The sequence below is a fragment of the Pleurodeles waltl genome, chromosome 4_2, assembly GCF_031143425.1.
Source record: "Pleurodeles waltl isolate 20211129_DDA chromosome 4_2, aPleWal1.hap1.20221129, whole genome shotgun sequence".
NCBI lineage: Eukaryota > Metazoa > Chordata > Amphibia > Caudata > Salamandridae > Pleurodeles > Pleurodeles waltl.
The window spans coordinates 90206604-90222929 of NC_090443.1; the positions used below are offsets into that span (position 1 = coordinate 90206604).

Here is a 16326-nt window from a genome sequence, read left to right on the forward strand (position 1 = left end):
TCTGTTGTGGGAACCGTTCTCAGGAAAATGCAGGGATAGACTCGTGACATTTAATGAGGCAGATGCCAGGTCTAATTACTTCATGAAGGCTACCCTGATTGAGGGCTTTGGACTTACAATGGAAGACTACAGAATTTAATTTAGGGAGACTCGAAAAACCCAGAGTCAGCCCTGGGTAGAATTTGTGGACTATTCAGTAAAAATGCTGGGTGGCTGGTTTGAAGGTAACAAGGCACAGGATTGTGATGAGATTTATAATTTAATTATGAAAGAGCATCTTTTGAGTAATTGTTACAATGAGAAACTACATCAGTTCCTGGTGGAACTAGGTCCACTTTCTCCTCTAGGGTTTAGGAAGAAGGCTGACCACTGGGTCAAGACAAGGGTGACCAAGACAACCACCAGTGGAGGAGACCAAAAGAAATAGGCCAAAAAGCCCCCAAGGGAAAGAAGGTAACCAAAATAAAACAGTCTTCATCAGGCCCCCAAAAACCTTTTCAGGAGAATGGGCCAGAGACTCCTCACAGCCTAAGGGTGGGTACAAAGGAATGAAACTTTGATCCCAACAAGGCATAGTGCCATGATTGCAAAAACAGAGGGCACCGAACTGGAGACCCTAGTTTTAAAAACAAAAAAAATGCCTTTAGTCTACCTTCAGTAAATGCAATTGCCAATCTCCAGATGGGAGCACAGTTGTGGTCTGACCATGTCACTGAATCCACAGAGGCAACATTAGTCACAAAGGGAGGGGTAGACTTATCCTGTGCTGCTTGGCCTACTAACATGCAAAAATATAGGCAGACCCCTTTGATTAATGGGAGCAAGGTAGAAGCATTGAGGGACACAGGGGCTAGTGTCACCCAGCACCTGGTCCAGTCACATCACTACCTGTTAGGGAAAACCTATCCTGTCACCAATGTTGACAATGTCACAAAGATACATCACATGGCAATGGTATTGTTTGACTGGGGGGAGTAGTTGGACAATAAGAAGTGTCTGTGTCCCCATCCATGCCCATGGACTGTCTGCTTGGAAATAATTTGGAGCAGTCTCCATGGGCTGAAGTTGAACTGAGGACTCATGCAGCAACAATTGGGCTCCCAGAATGGGACTGTGTCAAAACAAGGGCACAGAGCTAACTCCAGAATGAATGAGAGGTATTGGCTCCTGGAAGAATGGACCAACTCTCCAAAAGAAAAGGCAAGAAGACTGGGGGGCAGCTTCTGAACAGACCACAAGTCAGAACTCTTCTTCCCAGGAAAAGGACTTGTTCACCCCAGAGGGAACTGAGCCTGCAGAGCTTGGGCCTTACCACCCAGAGCTCTTGGGACCAGGGGGACACTCTAGAGAGGACCTGTGCCAGGGACAAAAAAACTGTCCCACTCTTGAAGGCCTGCGGCAGCAAGCTGCACAGGAAGAAAAGGGAACTGTCAGTGGTACCCACAGGGTTTATTGGAAGGATAGACTCCTGTTCACTGAGGCCAGAGACCTCAAGCCTGGTGCAACCAGGAGGATGGTAGTGCCCCAGAAGTACTAGGAGTTTCTTCTCTCTCTAGCCATTGACATTCCCCTAGCTGGGCATCGGTGCCAAAACAAAACCTGGAAATGGCTAGTTAATCACTTTTACTGGCCTGGAATATCCCAGAAGGTGAAGGACTTTTGTCAGTCCTGTGTCACCTGCCAAGCCAGCGGCAAGGCAAGAGGCTACCTGAAGGCTTCCTTAATCCCACTACCTGTGCTTGGAATGCCTTTCGAAAGGGTAGGGGTTGACATTGTGGGCCCCCTTGACCCTCAAACAGCTTCAGGAAATAGATACACTTTAGTGGTACTGGATCATTCCACCAAATACCCAGAAGCCAGTACTTTTAGGACCATCACTGCCCCTGCAGTGGCTAAGTCCCTCCTTGGTATTTTTACTAGGGTTGAGTTTCCTAAAGAGGTAGTTTCAGTCTGAGGTTCAAACTTCATTTCTGCATGGGGCTGTTTAGCGACTTGTAGTTTTCAATGTCAGTGTTCATGTCGGCACCCAGCTTATGCAATGTATGGTGCCAAACAAGATTTTCTGTGACAGTATTCCATTACTCTATAGGTTCCTGACCTCCTGATGCCAATACCGATGTTAATGCTCCTGGTGCCCATAGAGCTACAACCTCATGATCTAACTCACAGGGAGCAGCTGTGGGAGGCCCGCTGTATGGGTGATGTTTTTTCGTAATCATAATTATTCGAGAGAGGGGGATTTGAGGTGGAAGATATCTTATAGACTCCTTGCTTCCTTTAATCAGGGGAGCCTGAGAATTTTGAAGGGGGTCATCTGAGCCTTGGTGTTGGGCTCCACTTGGGCCCATCTCACCACCTTGCTTTCTTGATGTCTGAAAAAAGTATGTTATTTTGTGGAGATCTGGTTGTTGGGGTGGACCCTTGTTCCCTTTCGAATTTTGGAGGCCGCTCTGAGACTTATCTACTACTTCTCGAACTACTTCTCGTGCCACTCCTGTTGCATTTTCCATATTCAAGTTGCAATCATCTACAGATGAGCACCTGGTATAAGTATTGTTTGTGCTAGTGCTCCTGGTTGCCCTGGATGCACTGTTTGCCCTTCATTTTGATACTGCTTCACTTGATGCTGGATCTCTTGCCTCTTGTTCTGCCCCATCTCATTCTGAGGTGCTGGAGGGAGGTTTAGGATCTTAATAAAGACAGGGGCACAAGCACGCCCAGGTGGCCACCTCATCCTCTTTATGTCACTATGGATGGTGGGTGGAGTAGAGGATTCTTGCTAGTCCGTGCTGCTAGGTGACGAATAGCAAATGTCCTGGGTGGTAAAGCTGGCAAAAGCTGGCTCTCCGGGTCCCCCACCCCAAGCACCACCATACGTAAGGAGCACTTCCAATTATTCTCCGCTTATACTGCACCGGTTTGTACTGCAACGTACACAATGCCCAGGGTCCGGGGGGTCAGGGAGCATGAGCACGGCATCACCTCACCCTTTTGCAGTTACCCCTTGTTCTATTTCTGATCTATTCCTCGTGTATGTAGTGTGGTATATTATGGTATGACTTAATGGCTAAGTGACGTGGGCACTAGCACGCTGGTGGTGCTGCCTCAACCTCCTGACACTCACCCCTTGCATCCTTGTTAATGTACCACCCATTTATGCCTTGCACAGTATTTCAACGTGCTACAATGTACATTTCAGATTACTTTTTCACAGTGCTTAAAGGAGCTTTAAGGTGTTTTAAGACACTTTTTTAAATGCAGGGCGTTATGTAGAGTGCAATCTAATCAATAACCAGCAGTCAGTGTACAGCAGTGAGAAATACAGCAGTCAGAAGTAGGGAGAGACGGTGAGGGTGATCATACTTAAATAATCTACAAAAAAGGAGGCTAGCCAGGCCACAAGACACACCCAATCCTCAGCCGGCCCACTTCTGTGACGTCTGGCCACATCCACTCACCGACAAACACTGACAGGAGGACCTGGTGCTGGACTCTCTCTCCTACGCTGCTAAGCACTCTCTCCCACTCACTTCTGCCCACTCCTCCTCCAACTCCTTAGGATTGAGCAGTTGCGGCTATGGCGGCTGTAGCACACGGAAGGAACATGGAGCATTTAATCAAGAACTGGGCCCCCAGACAGGTCAGCATCAGACCCCCTGGGCGAGCCCCAGACATAGAAAGCTGTGTGCTGCAATCCATGAAAAAAGACGCAGTCCAAAGGACCTAAAACAGCGTCCCAACCAACGGCTCCAACTGGCTACTTCTGCTCTGTGCATATGCTCTGTGCTCTGTGCTCTGTGCACTGACTCCGATTCAGCAATGATCCACCCTCAATTTCAATTTGTGTAGTTCTCGGGTGGAGGAAAACAGATGGGAAAACATAGCCAGAGTAGGAGGAGTGGCCATTCCCAGCCTGCACCACGCCTCAGGTGTAGCAGGCGAGGTGACCACCCTATTTCATGTTACTCCATCTTGGATGGTAGAAAAATAGACAATCACAGTTAGGGATGTGACCCCTTCCCACAGGAATTGGCCACTTAGTGGGTGAAGCCATCCTAAGGTAGGTGGCCCATTGGCCATTACCAGGAACTCCCCCTAATGCCCACTAAATGCAGTATTCAGTGGGCATCCCTAGACCTACAGATCAGATTCGACAGACACAAGAAGACCCTAGGCACAAGAATAGAAGTCCTACTGCAAGAATAAAAAGGTGCCAAACCCTGCCTGCTGCTCCTAGGAATTGACAATCACCACTGAGGAGTTGCATGGAAACCTGAAGTACTCTAAAAAAAAAACAGAGCACCTCAAGCCATCTGCAAATCACTGAGAACCTCCCTCAGAGTGAAGGTATCACTCTCCTGCAACCTGCAAGCAAGGACCCAGTGAAGTCCAGTTCACTGAATGGCTGCTGACCAACGAAGCGGACCCAGCAGCCTGACAAAATCCACATGACAGACCCAAAGGACAAAACCTACCAGTGTGCCAAGTTTGGTGGCACTGCTTCAGGGCCTGAGCTGTCCCATTGCCCGGGTTACTGGACCCCCAACATCGGGCACCCAGAAGCAAAGTCCACTCCGCCTGGCCCACAGCACATCTCGATGACCTTGACTTAAAAATAGAAGGTGACACTTCCTGATTTTATATGCAATTTAAAAGTTTTTCCCATTTATTCGTATGGTGCATAACTAAGCACAAAAAGCATATATTTTCTAAACTTTGAAAATCATAACAAAAGGTGTGATGATCTTGGTCTTAAAATTTTTAGAAAAATCTGAAGGATTTTTGTGAATTGGTCTTGAGTTATTATCCCGAGTGTGTGTCCACATTTATTGATACTGTGAGTACAACAAATGCTTAGCTCATCTCCAAGATAAGCCCAACTGCTCGCCCACACTATCACAAAAACAGGGCATTAGGTGGTCTGCTTTTTACCTTTGGATACCAAGGTGGGGTTGCTTGGACTCTCTGCACAGTGCACGTAATTTTCATACACTATATAGAAAGCCAGCCTTCTATAGTCACTCACACAGCCACTCACTTACTCACCCATGCAGCTACTCACATGCCTATTTATACACCCATACAGACACTCACACTCCCAGTCACACACCCATACAGGCACCCACTCACACATGGATACACAGTCACACAACCACTCACATAATATATGTTAGAAATAGTGTCACTCATTAGTAGTACAGAAGGTATACTATTTTAACTTTTGTAGTACCTTGGTATATATGCTTAACACTCATAAACGTTTAGAAAACACAAGACTGGATGATGTCATCAGTGATGTCACTGACCATGTCATGAGTGATGTAATATGTGAGGTCATAACCAGTGCATTGTGGTGTGTAGATAGCTCAGGTAACTATAACTGCTAAATTTCACTGGTTTTGTAGGAGTGCCAGCCTAACTATAACGTCCCTGTAACCTTTGTTTTTTCTGTGAATTTCCAAGGTTTTTTAATTCTATTTTCATTTTCTAACTGTAATGTCCATGTCACCTTTGGGTTTTTTCAGTGAATATATATGTATGTATATATATATATATATATATATATATATACACACTCACACACACACACACACACATATATATATATGCACATATATGCTGTATATGAAAATATTGTTATAAGAAGTTTAACTAGTATTCAAAGTAACAGAGGTTTTCCTTTTTTAAAGAGATGGCAAGCAATGCCTGCCCAACAGCTGCATCATTGTGGTGTGCCGATTCCAGGCAACAGTGCTGCATAAATGTGTGGATGCTCTTCCAAGTCACAGCACAGCATATCTTTTCCAATGGAACACCCGCAAACAGGGCCATTGAGGTGGACGCTGCCCTCATGGAGTGTGCTTTTGTTTTTGCTGTGAGTGGTTTGCCAGCCTTGGAGTGACAAAACTGGATTGCAGAAGAGATCTACTTTGCAATGGTTGCCTTCATGACTGGTTCTCCTTGTCAAACTTGAACATAAGTGATCAACAGTTGTTAAGTCTTACGAACCTGCTTGGTGCGATCAAAGTAGAATCTTAGGTATCCTTTAATGTCAAGCGGATGCAATGAGCTCTCTGCTGAAGATGTCAGATTTGGGAAAAAGGTTTTCAGTATGATTGGTTCTTTGAGATGAGACTGCGATTAAACCTTGGGAATTAATTTTGAATTAGTCCTAAGAATTACATAATCCTCTCTGAGGCATAGAAAAGGTTCCTGTGTTGTGAGCGCTTGTATCCCGCTGACTCTCCTGGCTGACATGAGCGCAAACAGTGCTTGGGAGAATTTTTAGGTCTGCCTCGTGAATGGGTTCAAACGGATGTTTGATGAGCTGAGAAAGAACTATATTTAGCTGCCATTCCAGGTGAGGGGCACAGACCGGAGGAAAAACCCTGACAACAATCCCTTCATGAATTGTTTGATGATCCTTGTGGAACACAGTGAAAGAGAGCTGGATGAGCGTCTATAACTTGATATTGTAGCAAGATGTACCTTTATATACGCATGCACCAAACCTGCACGAGCGTGAGAGAGAAGTTAACGTAAGACCTGCTCTAGTAATGTTTCTAAAGGATGCAGATTGGATTGTTGACACCATAAGCAGAACCTTTTCCATTTCAGTTTGTATGTACTGGTGGTTGAGTCCGCTCTCGCTTTTGAGAGGATATCCCTGCAGTCTTGTGTAATTTTCTGATGCTGGAATTCATGGAATTCAGGAGCTGTGCGCATAAGTGGAGAGAATCTGGGTCCGGATGTAGGATCTGGCCCTGGTTCATCTTAAATAGCATTCTCATGGTTGGAAGGCAAATGGGCGCAGACTCTGCCAGAAGACAAAGCTCTGTGAACTAATATTGCTGGAGCCACATGGGAGCAATCAGGATGAGGCAACATCTTTTCACTTTCATCTTTTTGTGAACCTTTTGAATGAGAGGTATTGGTGGAAAAGTGTATGCATAGACCCCAGGCCATCTGATCAAAAATGCATTCCCCCATGACCCTTGGAGTGGATGCCGGCTGGCATAGAACTGGCATTTGTTGTTCTTGTTTGTCACGAAAACATCCAATGCTGGCTTGCCCCAAAGGCAGAAGACTTTGTCCAGCTGCGTCTGATTCAGTTCCCACTCATGGCAACTGTCTTTGGATCTGCTGAGTGCATCTACCAAGATGATGTTTGTTCCGGATACATGCTCAGCCCTGAGTGTGATCTTATGTGTTGCTAGCAAGTCCCAGAGTTCTTCTGCTTCCTGGGAGAGCATTAGCGATCTTGTACCGCCTTGCTTGTTGATATAGTGCATGCTGGTCGTGTTGTCTGTGCGTACCAGCACTAAAGCACCTGCTATCCGTGATAGGAAGGCTTGGAAGGTGAAAAAAATTGCCTTGAGCTCTAGGTGGTTTATATGCATGGTCTTTTGGTGGGCAGACCATTTTCTTTGAATCTGAGGCCCTTCAAGAGATGAGAGGTCTGGGACCCTCACACTAGTGTTTACACCATCCTCAGTGTGTTACTGACTAGGTCCTCGAACAATCCTGTAGTCCGAATCCAATGTTTTTGAAGTTCCTCCTGTAATGGTCTCATTCTCAGGCGTGCTAGAGGGACTAGATTGATTGCAGAGGACACCATGCCCAGGAGCCTTTTGTACATGCTCACTGAAACCAAAGTGTTCTGGAGAGTGTGATAGCCAGCATTTTAGTCTATGTTGTATGTCCTGGGAGAAAAAGACTTTGGCCCTCATTATGAACAAGGTGGGTTGTCCCGCCATGCCGGCATTGGCGGCTGAAATCGCCAGCTGGCATGGCGAGACAACCCGCTGCATAATGAACCGGGTGAGGCCCGCCATCGGCAGCCCTCACTCACTGCCAGGCTTCCACCGTCAGGCAGCCTGGCGGTGAGTGGAAACACTATCCGACAGGGTAGCTGCGCTACCCTTCGGATAATGTTTCCATATCCACCAGCCTTTCCCTGGCAGGTTCACCTGCCAGGGAAAGGCTGGCAGAGGGGGTGCCCCCGGGTACACCTGGGGGCCCCTGCACTGCCCATGCACTTTGCATGGGCAGTGCAGGGGCCCCGGTGCAGTGCCCCCTCGTGCAGGTCCCTGCCCGATTTTCGGGCAGTGATCTGCGCAACGCGTGCAGCTGCACCCGCCGCACAGAGGCATTGGCGGCGGCTCCATGTGGAGCCACCGTCAATGTCCCGGCCTGGCCTTTCTGGGAGCCGGCGGGCAGAAACAATGTTTCCACCCGCCAGCCCACAAAAAGGTTCTTCATTTGGCCGGCGGGGTTACGGGGTCGCTGGCGGTCAGTGTTTTGACCACCAGCATGAACACCTTTGTCTTGGATGAGGTGTCCAGGATGGAGCCCAGAAACATTATCTGTTGCGTTGGAGTAGTCGAGGAATTCTGATGATTTATTGTAAGACCTAGTTTGCGGAATAATGTGATGCAAGCTTTTGTAGCCTTGGATGCCTGCAATGGTGTTTGAGCTTGCAGCAACTAGTTGTCTATGTAGGGGAATCCTTGATGACCTTCCTTTCTGAGAGAGGCTGCTACCAGGGCAAGGCATTTTGTAAAATTGCAGGGAGCTGATTTGAGGCCGAATAGAAGGATTCCGGACTCTGATGGCTACAGTGAATCGAAGATATTTGCGATGCTTGTGATGTTTGAGAATATGGAACTATGCATCCTGTAAATCGAGAGTTGTCACATAATCTCTGTGGTTCAGGAGATGCAGGATGTCTGAGAGAGTGACAATTTGAAAGGATTGTTTTCAAAGATATTTGCTCAACCTTCTGAGGTCTAGGATGGGTCTCCATTCCCCTGATTTCCTTCTGATGAGGAAAAAACAGGAGTAGAAACCCAGGCCCTTTTGGGGAAAAGGAACTTTTTTGATTGCTCCCTTGGCAAACATGATGATAGCTTCTTTTTTCCAGTATGTGAAGATTTGGGAGGTGTGCTTCCCTTGGTGGATGATTTGGCTGTTTGTCGATAAATTCCAGAGTATGGCCATAGATGATGAGGTCCAAATCCTATTTGTCTGAAGTTATTTGCCACCAGTAATAAAGGTAATTTGAAATGTTCGCACCAACAGGATGTGGGGGTAGCCAGCACCTGATTGAGGTCACTGTTTCAGACTGGTGCCCTGAGTTTGGGTGGGCTGTTATCGTTGAGGCCCCTGTTTTGTGTATGCTGCTGTGGGTGGTGGATGGTAGGGATGCTGCTGATAGGTAGCTCTATACTGAGACTGATAGGGCTGAAATTGCTAGAAGAGTTTATATTCTTCACTGTAGGTGGAAAACGCTTTTCTGCGTGCCCATCGAAAGGGCATTTTTCTGATCTGCGAGATTCCAAGGGTTTTGGCCGTATTCGTGTTGCACTTGATGGCCAACAGAGCATTGTGAGTTTGTTTGCCAAACAGTGTTTTTCCATCATAGGCCATGTTCAGAGTCTTGGATTAGAATTCTGGTCGAAATGTTGACTTGATGGAGCCTTGCCATTGTAATACAGCTGCTCCCGACAACTGCAGAAAGTCTGTGGAAGATATGCACATAGAGCAGTCTATAATCTCAGAAGATGTGCGCTTGCCTTCCTGTAGGATCTTCCTTACCTCAGATTTTTTATCTCAGGCACTAGGTCAATGAGGGTGCGCAGCGGTCAGAGCGGCCACCACGGGAGCCGGAGATACAGGTTTGAGCCTTAGCGTTGGCGCAACATCCTGTTATTCTGGGCAAATCACTTAATCTCATGCAAACGTACAGCGCCTTGAGACCCTCACGGTTGATAAGCCGTGCTATATAAATCTACATTTGACCACATCTGCCTTTCGTAGTGGCTTCAGATAGTGTGGGAACTGACCACATGAACAGTGATGGCAGACATGGTGGTGAACCTCCTTTCTATATTGTTCAAGCGCCTGCCTTCCTTGCCTGGCGGACTGCGATGGGAGTGGAGTGATTTCTGGAACGACGTTGTGCCACCAGCAAGATTACCAAATCTGCTTTAGGATGATCTGTTAGGCAAGCAGGGGAATCCTCTGGGGCCTTGTAATTTTTATCAATATGTGATGCAATTGCTGCCACTGTTGCTGGGTTCTTCATGAGCTTGATCCCATCTTCTCATACATAATCTATGATTGAAATGTCTCAAATAGATTTTCTTGTCTGCTCCTTAAAGTGGAACAGAAAGCAGTCTGACCACTGAACCGAAATTAGGAGATCAAATCTTGCTACATCTCTTTCCATTAAATTATGAAAACCCTTGATGTCCTCCGGAGGACAGACTGAAGGGTGTGGTGTTGGAGGCGATGGAGTAGGGATAAGATAGCCATCCCATCCATCATGGGGGTGGTAAGTATCCAGAAGCTCGCCTTTATCCCTGTCTTCATCCAATGATGTTGGATCTTCCCTTGGGGCTGCTGCAATACTGGAAGCAGGAGCCATTTTGGGAGTTATCGGTGGAGGGATAGGTATTGTATTTGCACAAGATGTCAGTGGAGGTGGAGTCACTGGCTGCTCTAACGGAGGGTCTGGGAACCATCTATGATAGATCTGCAGCATGGCCTGTAGGTCTTGGAAAAGAGACAGGGGCACTTGGATGTCACTCTGTCTGGGAGGTGGTTCAGGATAGTCTTTGTAGTGATGTGTAAAATGTCTTTGCTCGGCTTGTGGGTGGTAGTAGTGGCCATAATATTGCTCTTCTTCCTCCCCGCCTTCTTCATCCTGGTATATAAGCTGGAGTTCTGATGGGGTGTGGGCTGCTCCAAAAGGGCCCTCATCCTCTGACTCTTCTAGATCCAGCAAATGGTTCAGAGGATAAGAAGAGACCTTACTTGGCGAGGTATCATGAGGGCTTAAGAAAGTTTTTTTATCGTCGACGATGTTGTCATCAAGGTGATAGTGCTAGGCAATGGTGTCTCTGGATGCCATGGCGTTGTCATCACAAAGGTCATCGGCGGGTCGTTTTTGACAGCGGTACCATTGACAGTAGCAAAGCAGAAATCAACAGAGTCTGTCAATGAGGAATTCTTTGTCAACTGGATTGGTGTGTAGAAGACAGCCTGTGTCGTCATCATCTTCGTTGACTTTTAGGGCTCGTCGCCAACAGTTCTGAGGAGGATGTATGTGGGTGATCTCCAGCCCTGGTAGGTCGTGTGCTAGGCTCAGAGGAGGCAGTTTGTGGGGAGACAAGTCTTTTTCACCTTTTTTTGCGATTCTTTGACTGACCCATGAAGGGAAACTTTAAGGGCATTTCTACTTTCCTCAGAGGTCTCCTGGTCATGGGAACTTTCTCTCTTGTGAGACTTAGCAGAGGTGTCACTGTTTTCCTACGAAGATGTTGGTTTTTGCATCTTGGCTATGTCTAGCCACAATAAACGTCTCCCCTCCCTGTCCTTCAAGGTTTTAGACAAAAAAGTGTGGCATATTTTACAGTCCTTTACCTTGTGGTGGGGGTAGAGGCAATAGACAGTCCTTATGTGGGTCATCCAGATGAAGCCTTTTTTTCCATGTGTCTTGCAGGGTCTGAAGAGTCCTTTCTTCGATGTTTCAGACATTAAGGACTCAAGATAGATCATTTCCAGATAGAAGAAGACTCCCATAACACAACATGCAGTACAACATCTGAGAGACTGGCGCTTCTGTGATACTGGCTCTAAAGGGTGCTATCGCCTGATTGGCTGGACTTCAATCAATCAATTTTTTTAAAGCGCACTACTCACCCTTAGGGTCTCAAGGCGCTGTGGGGTAGGTCCTCAAGATTCAGTCGTAGAGCTAGGACTTAAGGTCCTTCCTAAATTGAGGTAACAATGGCGACTGCCTGAGGTGGAGAGGCAAGGTTTTCCAACATTTTGCCGCAAGGTAGATGAAAGATCTCCCTCCAGCCGAGGACTTCCTTATACGGGGGACGGTAGCGGGCAACTGTGGGAGTAGCGGAGAGGTCTTGCAGGGGAGTAAAAAGTGATGCGGTGGTTGAGGTAGCTGGGTCCAAGGTTGTGGAAGGCCCTGTAAGCATGTACGAGGAGCTTGAAACTGATCCTCTTCTCAACGGAGAGCCAGTGGAGATCTCTCAGGTGTCCTGTGATGTGTTCTCGGTGGGGGATGTTCAGGATGAGTCTGGTGGAGGCATTCTGGATTTGTTGTTGCTTGCTCAGGTTCACCTTGGTAGTTCCGGCACAGAGGGCATTGCTTCTAGTCAAGTTTGCTTGTGATCAGGGCATGTGTCAAGGTCTCGCGGCAGTCGCTTGGGATTCATCTGAAGATCTTCCGGAGGAGTCGGAGGGTGTGGTAATTAGTGGAGGTGACGGAGTTGACCTGTCTTGTCATGGTGAGTGATGAGTCAAGGATGACGCAGAGGTTGCATGTGTGGTCTGTAGGGGTGGGGGGCTGCCAAGTGTGGTGGGCCACCAGGAGTCGTCCAAGGCTGAGGAGGAGGGTCCCAGGATGAGGGTCTCGGTCTTGTCAGAGTTTAGCGTAAGGCTGACTTCAGTCTATTCTAATGATGAGAATAAGCTGTGAAAGAAAATACACTTTATAATTGACTAAATGTAAAACATATTTATACTGCTATTTAATGATACTGTGGGACTCCCACTTCGACGACGGGGAATCTATGAAATATCCAATAATGGAGAATTTGGGGTTCTGAAATGGGAAAGGGTATGGTGTGAGATGGTAAGTGGAATTTAAGTTTTTAAGGGTTACGGGAGGGGGGAGGATATGGGTTAGTGAGTGTTTTTTTAATCATAGTGGGATTGGGAGAGATGTTTACATGAATCAAATATAAATATTTAGAAAATCAGTTGTTACCACAAAAAATGCATGATAAGGACTCACAATACAATACAATGCATGTTAAAGGTCAACATGTATTACATGTGTGTGTAAAGGCATGCATTGTATATGCTTGCATTGTCAAAACTGATATTCATGCAGCAACACCTGCAAATAAATACCTTTTCGCCTGCTTTGCACCTGCCTGAAGGAGGTGTATTTTTTTGGCTCAAATGTTAGTACATAAGAATTTGTATAAAATAATTAGATGAGTGGTAGTATGTGAATACCCATTCACCAATCATGACGCCTCCTTGACGCAAAGTAAATCAAAACAGCTCCTAGGGCTGCTTTAAGTTACTTTTAGGCAATTTTCCAGTGCATAAAAAATCTTTGCGCTCAGTTGCATTACCTTTGGCCACCTTGAACTGGCTCAAAGTGTTGACAAACCTGACGCTTAGTGCACATGCTGGCCTGCCCTTCCTTAACCCTCACACTATTAGACAGAAGGGGAAAATTAAAACAATAAAAATAATCTTTCTTTGTCAGTTCTCTTTCCTTACTTTACCTTACCTCTTCCGCCCTATCCATCTCTCTTAATGGCTCTTTCTCTACAACTCTATGTGCCTACATCCTCTCTTTTAATCTGAGCTCTCTTTAACTCACCTTTGTCTACCTCACCTGTCCCTCAATAAATCCAATATAACTCACTCAACTTCATCTCTTTCTAACACTCACTCGCGGTTTTGCCTTTGTCAGTGTCTCTATATCTAATACTCTCAAACTCCCCTCTACCTCAGCTCTCTCTGTAACTCATCCTTCCCTCTGCACATCTCAGCTATTTTTCTATCTGACCTATTGGCATCCCCAGTCACTTCACTTCTCACAGACTCAACACTATCTATATATCCACCTCACCTCCCTGTCTCTCAATGCATGTATCTGCCTTAACTCTTCCTCCCCCCTCCCCATCTCATTAAGCAATCTACCTCACGCCTCCTCACATCTCCTTCACTACAACACCTTTTTCTACTGCCCCTTTCTCTCATTAGGACTCTGTTCACTTCCTTTGCCTCCTTAAGTATCTTCCAGCTGTTTTTGCATGCCCATATCTCTGAAAGTTAACATGTCATTTTTAGCATCATGAGGGCTTCAATAAAAAGGGATAAAACATTCAAAGAGGTTTAAAACAGGAGGCTCCGAAATATATCTAGCTGGGGACCCCATACATCCGTAAAATGTTACAGCAGTCATAAGCTGGATACCCAAACATAGCAAGTACACTCGCTGGTCCAACATGTGACCACAAACATCTGTGAAAAGAAGACTGCATGAAAGCACCAGCTTGGAGAAATATCCATGTGATGGCCATTTGCATGGGCTGTGTTCTCGTGACCGCCACACATCAGGCTTGGCTGCTTGTTTGAGACTATACCTGAGACAGATCATCTTGAAGTCACCTGCAATACCTACCAGGATACGCTCAGGATGATCACTTGGCACTAAGGGCAATATTCCACAGAGCTCTCAGCCCCTCCCCCTACACCAATAATCATGCATTTTCTCAAATAAGTATTAGAGCCAGAGAGGCACTGGCTTCCTAACAAATGTAAGTCAGGGCTGTATAAAGGCTAGTTCTATAACATAACACGAACACTGGGCCTTACATTTATTTTACAGCTGTACACCTAGCTTACAGACCTCCTGAGTCTTGTTATATATTAGGACTGCAGGAGAACCGACTGGCAACAGTTTAAAACACATAGGTGGTCATTTTGACATTGGCGGTAAAAACGGCCTTCCGACACGGTGACGGCTGCCGAAAAACTTGTTGTGTATGTGTATCTGAGTGTGTGAGTGTGTGTGTGAATGAGTCTGTGTGTGTTGTGTAGTTTGCGTGTTTGTAAGAATGGTGAAGTGAGTGCGTGTCTGCACGTCAGTGTGATTGTGTAAGAATGTGCGTCAGTATGTCTGTAAGTATGCGAGTATGAATGTGTGTATGCAGTGTGTATATGAATGCATGTATGCAGTGTGTGTATGAATGCGTGAATATGCGTGGTGCGTGTGAGTGTCTGTGTGCGTGTATGAAGGGAGGGGGTGTGGGGTGAAGGGAGCTGTGACTGGTGGGGTTGGGGGAGCGGGGTGATGTGTGCGTGTTTGGGGTCAGTTGTGTGGTGTGTGCTTGTCTGCGGGTGTGTGCATGAATGGGGGTGGGGGGGTGTGTGTTGAATGGAGGGGTAGGGGGTATGTGTGTTGATACGAGGGGGTCAGGTGTGTGTTGATCGGAGGGGTGGGGGAGAGTTTGGATGGGGAGGGGTGGGGGGCGTCTGGTGAGTGTTTGTGGGGTGGGGGAGCCGCCTACTGGTGACATGGAAGGAATTCCCTGTCACCGGTAGGGACTACTGCCAGGGTTTTCGTGGCGGTGCTAATACCACAAAAACCATGGTGGTAGGCAGGCTCATAATGCCGCAGACGGTACTGTGCCGGCTGCCGGACTGGAGATTGACATCTCCAGCCCAGCAGCTGAAACCACAATGGCAGTATGAGTAGAGAAATGGCGGGTTGGCTTCTCATAATGTGGCGGTAGGTAACGCCAGCCTGTTGGCTCAACGCCATGGTACAATGACCCCTATAATACCCTAAAAGAAAAAAATTAACTGTTACATGAATACGTGTTCTGCTTGCACTACTTACGTGAAACCTTTAAACCATCCTTTTGCTTCGGGGAAATATCTTCTTCATCCCCGCTGCCATCTAACAAATCAGAGCTGTTCGTTCTTCTGAGAGAGTATAATGTCAGTGGATCCATTGGGTTCTCGTCTTCCTGTAAGAATACAACACTGTTTGGATTATTTTGCTAATCCCTAAAACACCCTTCCATGCAATGTCTAGTAACCACTCCCCATTTTATCTGTCAATAATGGTAATACCATCGCAAACACTATTATCACCAAAACTATTGACTAAAAAATAAGCCCAGAGTGTGACTCACGATTCATTGGTTCTGCTAGGGGCAATTCCAAGTTGCCATCAAGGAAAAAAGCTACTTACTTATAACAGTGGTTCTCCCAGGGGTAACTCAGTTATTGTTAGGATATCAGTGCCGTTGGAAACAAAACTCATATTGTCGCAAAACCGACACATGGGTTGTAAAGGAGGCCTACCAATTCAAAACGTGTCACATTGCATCGCATAACACTGACACTCTTCTCCCGGTAAAGAACTGAAATCACACAGCGAACAGAAGATCAGTTCGACAAACTACAGACAGTAGATATCTTTCTCATTTGCAGAGGCTCTACAGCTTTATAGAATCCCTGATGGGGTTTGCAACCTCCCCAGGGCACAGAAAGTGCCTTTAAAATTAGCCTTAATTTGCATGTTGTGGCGAGAGAGCAGAGGGTGCTTAAGTTACATTGGGTCCTAAGGCACGCGTTCGCTCCTAACCCGGGCCCTTAGTTGACCCTTCATGACTTTTGAGCCACAGACTAGCACTAACCCATCCCAACTTCCCCTATGTAACTCTTCAGTTGGTGTCAGGCTGAACCCCCCTCTCCCGCCCCTCCCCT

The 16326-nt window shown here is 46.6% G+C and overlaps 1 protein-coding gene across 5 annotated transcripts in view; it reads right to left on the minus strand.

Annotated features, from left to right (window-relative positions):
* Positions 1 to 16326, minus strand: part of ARHGAP9 (Rho GTPase activating protein 9) — a 956751-nt gene that overhangs the window by 313996 nt on the left and 626429 nt on the right. For all 5 annotated transcript variants that reach the window (XM_069230800.1, XM_069230799.1, XM_069230802.1 and 2 more), the window contains one exon: positions 15452 to 15581. In XM_069230800.1, the coding sequence (XP_069086901.1) occupies positions 15452 to 15581 (130 nt within the window). The remainder of the gene's footprint in view (positions 1 to 15451; positions 15582 to 16326) is intronic.